Genomic DNA, 6,000 nt, shown 5'->3' with positions numbered 1-6,000 from the left:
CCCCCACCCCCATCCCCCACCAACCATGAAGGATTATACTCTGTTTTCCTGGGTAAGTAACTCTTGGTTGTAATCCTTATTCTCTTGCCCTCCAGAATATCATATTCTTAGCCCTCCAAACCTTTAATATAGAAGCTGCTAAATATTGTTATCCTGATTATAGCTCCATAATCACTAAATTGTTTCTTTCTGACTGCTTGCATTATTTTATTTTTTACCTGGGAGCTCTGGAATTTGGCTATAATATTCCTGGGAATTTTCATTTTGGGATTTCTTTTGGGAGGTTATCAATGAATCCTTTTAATTTCTACTTTACCCTCCTGTTCTAGGCTATAAGGGCAGTTTTCCTGGATAATTCTAAGACATAAGATAATAAGATGATTAAAATATGATGATGATTTTTTTAATTATTATGCCTTTCAGGTCATTCAGTAATTCTTAAGTTATCTCTCAATCTATTTTCCAGGCCAGTTTTTTTCCAATGAGATATTTAACATATTCTTCTATTTTTCCTTCTTTTGATTTTGTTTTTATCATTTCTTGATGTCTCATGAAGTCATTAGCTTCAACTCGTCCAATTCTAATTTTTATTTTTTTTTTAACCCTGATCTTATGTCTTAGAATTAATACTAGGTATTGGTTCCAAAGCAGAAGGGCAGTAAGGGCTAGGCAATTGGGGTTAAATGACTTGCCCAGGGTCACCCAGCTAGGAAGTATCTGAGGCCAGATTTGAACCCAGGACCTCCCATCTCCAGGTCTGGCTCTATATCTACTGAACTACCTAGCTTCCCCCCAATTTCCAATTTTTAAAGCATTATTTTCTTCAGTGAGCTTTTGCATCTCCTTTTCCATTTGACCAATTCTGCTTTTTAAAGTGTTATTTTCTTCAGTATTTGTGTCTCCCTTCTCAAGCTATTGACTATTTTCATACTTTTCTTGTATCATTCTCATTTCTTTTCCCAAATTTTCTTTTATCTATTTTATTTTTCCCTTTTGAGCTCTTCCAGGAATTCTTTTTTTTTTTTTTGAGCCTGAGACCAATTCACATTTTTCTTGGAGGCTTTGTATGTATGTTTTGACATTGTCTTCTGAGTTTCTGTTTTGCTCTTCCCTGTTACCATTGTAACTTTTTATGGTCAGATTTTTGTTTTACTGTTTATTCATTTTTCCAGCCTATTTCTTGACTTAACTTTATGATAAAGTTGGACTCTGCTCCCAGGGTGGAGAGAGCGGTGTCTCAAGCTTGAGGGTTTTTTTGTGTTACTATTTTCAGAGCTAACTCCGGAAGTCTGTAAGTTTTTAGTTCTTCCAAGGTGGTATGATATAAGGAGAGCTGTGGTCACTGTTCTCCTGGACTGTACTCTGGTCTTTAATTTACCACAAGTACTTTTTTCTGCCTTGGAACTGTACTCAAGAGTCCCTGCTCTTGCTTAGTTCTCCTCCTCACCCTAGGATTATGACCCAGAATTTTGTATGAGAAATGTAACAGAGCCCTGTGCTCAGTGCCAGTAAAGGGTCCCCTATAATCTATTTCTCACCAGTTACCTGACCTCTTTACCATCTATGGGCTGAGAGCTTCAGAAGCCATCACTGCTGGGCTTTTGACTTGCACTGGAATGTACTCCACTCATACCCCAGTGAGACAGACCTTTTCTGTCTACTTTCTTATCTAACTTTCTAACAGGAAAATTATTTCACCTTGTCATTTTGTTGGTTCTGCTACTTTAAAATTAATTTTGAGTTGTTATTTTAATGTTGTTTAGAGGAGAGTTTGGGACATCTGGGGCAAGTCCCTTTCTTTACTCTTGGCTCCATTTCCTCCTTTCCTCCTCCCTATTAAGATGTGTTTTAACCCAATAAAGTAAATTTTTAGCAATCTGTTCTAGGAGTACTTAGACTCATACAAGTCATATAATCCAAGCCCTCTCCAAATCATGAAACCCTATTTATAGTCCCCCTTTTTGTTGTTATTTGGAGAATATCATTCAATAAGATTTTATCATACTAAATTCAAATTCAGTGAAAATGGAATAGGCTTATGGTATACTCCCCCTCTGTGGAAATCATGAGATCACAGATTTAAAGTTGGAAGAGACTCTTTCCAGAGCTTAGAGGCTCCCTAGTCTAAACTCTTTATTTACAAATGGAGAAACTAACAGGGACATTAAGTGACTTGTTCTCACAGGTAGTAAGTGCCAGATAGTACCTGTTTGAACACACGTCTTCTCTCTTCAAATCCATTGTCCTTTTCCCACTACCACACTGCAGAGGCTTTGTTATAAAGCAGAATCCTGCTTAGCTATAGGTTGAATTGTTTCACCTATGAGAGTCTATAATTTTTTCAGAAAACTTGCTGAACTTTTTGAAACAATTAAAATGTACCCTCCTAAGACAATGGCAGGAGCTGGAATGGCGCCTTGTAACATTTTAGTTCCTAGATCTCTGCCCACTCTCTAATTCAACTCAAAAATATTTATTAAGTGTGTGTGTGTGTGTGTGTGTGTGTGTGTATATGATATATCTTGAGTAGGCAACATTTGTTTATTTCCCTCATTTTTATTTCTTTTAGAACACAGTGGACGATCACAGCCATATCCTTTAGAGCGAATGGTTTTTGGTGCATGCGCCGGTCTCATTGGCCAATCAGCTTCCTACCCTCTAGACGTTGTACGGCGACGAATGCAGACAGCAGGAGTAAAGGGTCAGACTTACAATAACATCTTACAGACCTTGCAAGAAATTGTCAGCAAAGAGGGATACATCCGTGGTTTATACAAGGGATTAAGCATGAACTGGCTTAAAGGCCCCATAGCAGTGGGAATCAGTTTTACCACTTTTGACCTAATGCAGATTCTTCTTCGTAAATTCGATGAAGGGAATCATAATTAGTATCCTAACTCTCAACTACCCCAAATAGTAACTAAAGCACATGTGTATACGTAGAAAATGCTAGTACTGTCCCCAACATTATTGTGAAATGTGATTTAAAGTTTTACTTTATTTTTTTAAATAATTGAGTTTGCAGTTCAGAAAATATGCACTTAAAATCGATCTTCTCTAAAACCAAATTCTCTTAGAACAGCAAGTAATCTTTGAGCTCTGGGTAGCATTTGTCCTCCGAATTCTTCCCACCACCCTCTTAAAGATGTTTTTCATCCCAAGATTAGTGAAGAGGACTATGCTTCTGAACTGGGTCCAGAGCACATCCAGGGATTAAGAGGATATTCTAAGATGGTCATTGTCTGAGGGGTGTTTAGGGAATACAACTTAGTCTCTGGTTTTAAACAAAGTGCAGTATTTCACTTTTGAAAGTTTGGTAATCTACTAAGTACCTGAATTGGAGTTAATATTCTTTTGAAAGGAATAATTTAAAGTTCTGTTATTTTTTTAATTGGTCCCCATAAAGGAAATGGATTCATCAAAGTCAAGGATCCCAAATGATTTTTTATCCATTGTCTAGGACTTTTTGCATTTAATGTGTCCATGCCTCTGAAATAAGCAAATGAAATTAGAGGATTCTGTTGGACCGTCTTAAATTTCTTCTCACAGATTGTTGGAAGTGGGTAAATTTAATCCTTTTCTCCAATGACATATGATAAATATACTTTGAGCCCTCCCAAGTCTTGATAAACTATTACCAGAAAATGTGTAGATTCCTATATACCACATCCTTGACCCTCCTCAAATGCTTTCATTCTTGGTATATAGCATTGTCTGGTGAGTAAGTACTGGAAACCTCCATAGTTCCCATGAAATGTCAAATCTTTTGAGATTTTAAACAGGGAATTTTGTAAACTTGAAATTCATCGGTCACATCTTTCAATGAATATAATTGCTGCTAAGTGACCAGCTTAGAGGATTCAGTCTCTCACCAGACATGGCAGATAAGGAATGTAAATCATTATTGTTGTCTTAGGAGTTCTTTCGTAAATATGCTTCTTCACAACTGCTGGGTGGAACAACCTCTGTGCTTAAGATAGAGCAGGCTCATCTTGAATTTGCTCACAGAAAGTGGTAGCTTCCAGTAGATCCCACCCTCAGTGACCCACAGTTGTGTAACTGCCACCTGATCTCATTCCTCAGGTGCCATGTTTTCCCAGCTCTAAGTGGGCCAAGGAGCCTAAAGAACAAAGCCTCACTAACATGCCACCCCTGGCAATATGGTGTGGCACTCGTTAAAGGGATAGAGAATATATCCAGTTATTCAAAGCTCAGTCTTCGAGCACAAACAGTGTGAGAGAAGGTCCCGTTTCTTGGATGATCCCAGGCTCTCACAGTGAGGAGCCATGTGCCCAGCTCACACCAGAGATATGAAGGTACCTGGAAAGAGACTTTCTTCTCCTGGAAGGTTGCTGCTCAGATGGAAAGGACTGCACGTGATAAATCACAGGGTGCAGAGAAGGTCCTTTTCCAATGTAGGTGTTTTTAACAGTAGGATTTTTTTTAAAAGTCAGAATCTGTATCATGACTTCATTAGTGTAAAATGAAGATCATTGCACAGTCAGTGAAATTTGAATGCCCTTGTGTTTGGTTCTGATTTTATACTCTGGACAGAAGTTGCTTTATAACCAAATAGTTAATGTGATGAGTCCCCATTTTCCAATCAAGTCCCACTCAGCCAAGGACGATCAGCTTGGATATTTAAGTATTACTGTATTATCATAAGGTTCGATAGCTGTACTTGTTAAAGCTCCTATTACTAGGAAGATGTCCTTGGTCAAGCATTGAATCCCTAGGTGGTGGTACAGGAATAGTGAGGATCTCTTCTAACTGGTATGTAAAGTGCCATTCCCAGCCGTTCTTGAGGACAATGAACTGTCCTCTTCTGAAAGGTAGGACTGGAGGAAGGGGATGGTAGTCTGTTCCCACTGAGCCCCCTCTAGCCCAGCACTGTCTCATATGGTTCTATGCACCTGGGAGCCAAGGTTTGTTTTTGGTGGCCCCTTTTGGAAGTCTCTTGTTTTGTGTTCATGTCTGAGTACTGTGTTTTGACACCCCCTTCCAGTAACACTTCCCAAATCTGTCTTTGGAAAAAGGGAAGTACAAACTCCTGGCATCCACGGGATTTTGTCTCATGTTTTAAAATAGCGATAGATAAGAGAGGATCTTAAACTTGGCTGCATCACCCTTTGTTGACCTGAAATGGGATCATATTTGGGCGATCTCCAGAAAGTCATCATGGGCCCCTTTAGAAGTATAAACTGGAATTGAAAAAAGATAGATTTTGGGGGAAGCCCAGGGTGTGTGCTCTCACTGAACAATAAATTTGAAATTCCTCTTATGATGCAATAACAATTATAGTAGACCGTAGAGACTCATTTTACAAATTTTCTTCCCAGTAAAATTAAACATTTCCCTGACCCTTACATTTACTGACCTGACAACCATTCTCATCTTGGTCCTATTTCCTGAAATAGTTTATTTGATTGGGGGGAAGGGGGAGATTTTGCACAAGTCTTTGTGTATGAAAGTAGCTGAGATAATATGTGTGTGTGTGTGTGTGTGTGTGTGTGTGCATGTGTGTGTCTTATATGCATTTTAAATAGAGATTTATTTTTTCTTACCCAATGCTTGGCTTATGGGTGTGAAGCGCCTTCTTTGTGTTCACACTTTGCATGTGGTATGCCTGCCCTGTAATTTTAGTCCTGCCTCAGCAGAGGAGACAGAAATGGTTGGGGGTTCTCATAGGAGGAGCTCTTCCCACTCCTACAGGCTTGCAGGCCGCATTTTTGAAGGCAAGGGCTATCTTGTTCACACCACTTTCTCCCCACTGTTTTCCAAGCTCAAATCATTTTCCTGTATTGGCCCAGCAACTCTTCCTTTCTCTGTGAGTTTGTTGTTGGAGATTTTACTGTACTCTGGCTTCTTGTACATTCTCTGCCAAGTACATCATGTTGCATTATCCTGTTATTCCTCTCTGTGACATCAGTGCTCTAGGGGATTTTGTTACTCAGGAGGCATTTTGGCCAAGCTGCACGTGTCCAAAAGAGAGCAGTTTTG

The 6,000-nt window shown here is 39.1% G+C and overlaps 1 protein-coding gene across 1 annotated transcript in view; it reads left to right on the top strand.

Moving 5' to 3' along the window:
* The window catches only part of SLC25A42 (solute carrier family 25 member 42), a 39,801-nt gene extending 34,300 nt beyond the window's left edge, over positions 1 to 5,501 (top strand). Inside the window, exon 7 of the mRNA XM_044685352.1 lies at positions 2,570 to 5,501. Coding sequence (XP_044541287.1) covers positions 2,570 to 2,889 — 320 coding nt within the window. The 3' untranslated portion in view covers positions 2,890 to 5,501. The remainder of the gene's footprint in view (positions 1 to 2,569) is intronic.
* The last annotated feature ends 499 nt before the right edge of the window (positions 5,502 to 6,000 follow it).

The sequence above is a fragment of the Gracilinanus agilis genome, chromosome 1 (genome assembly GCF_016433145.1).
Source record: "Gracilinanus agilis isolate LMUSP501 chromosome 1, AgileGrace, whole genome shotgun sequence".
NCBI lineage: Eukaryota > Metazoa > Chordata > Mammalia > Didelphimorphia > Didelphidae > Gracilinanus > Gracilinanus agilis.
The sequence above is the reverse complement of the archived record's forward strand: the minus strand, read 5'-3'. Positions and strand labels throughout refer to the sequence as shown.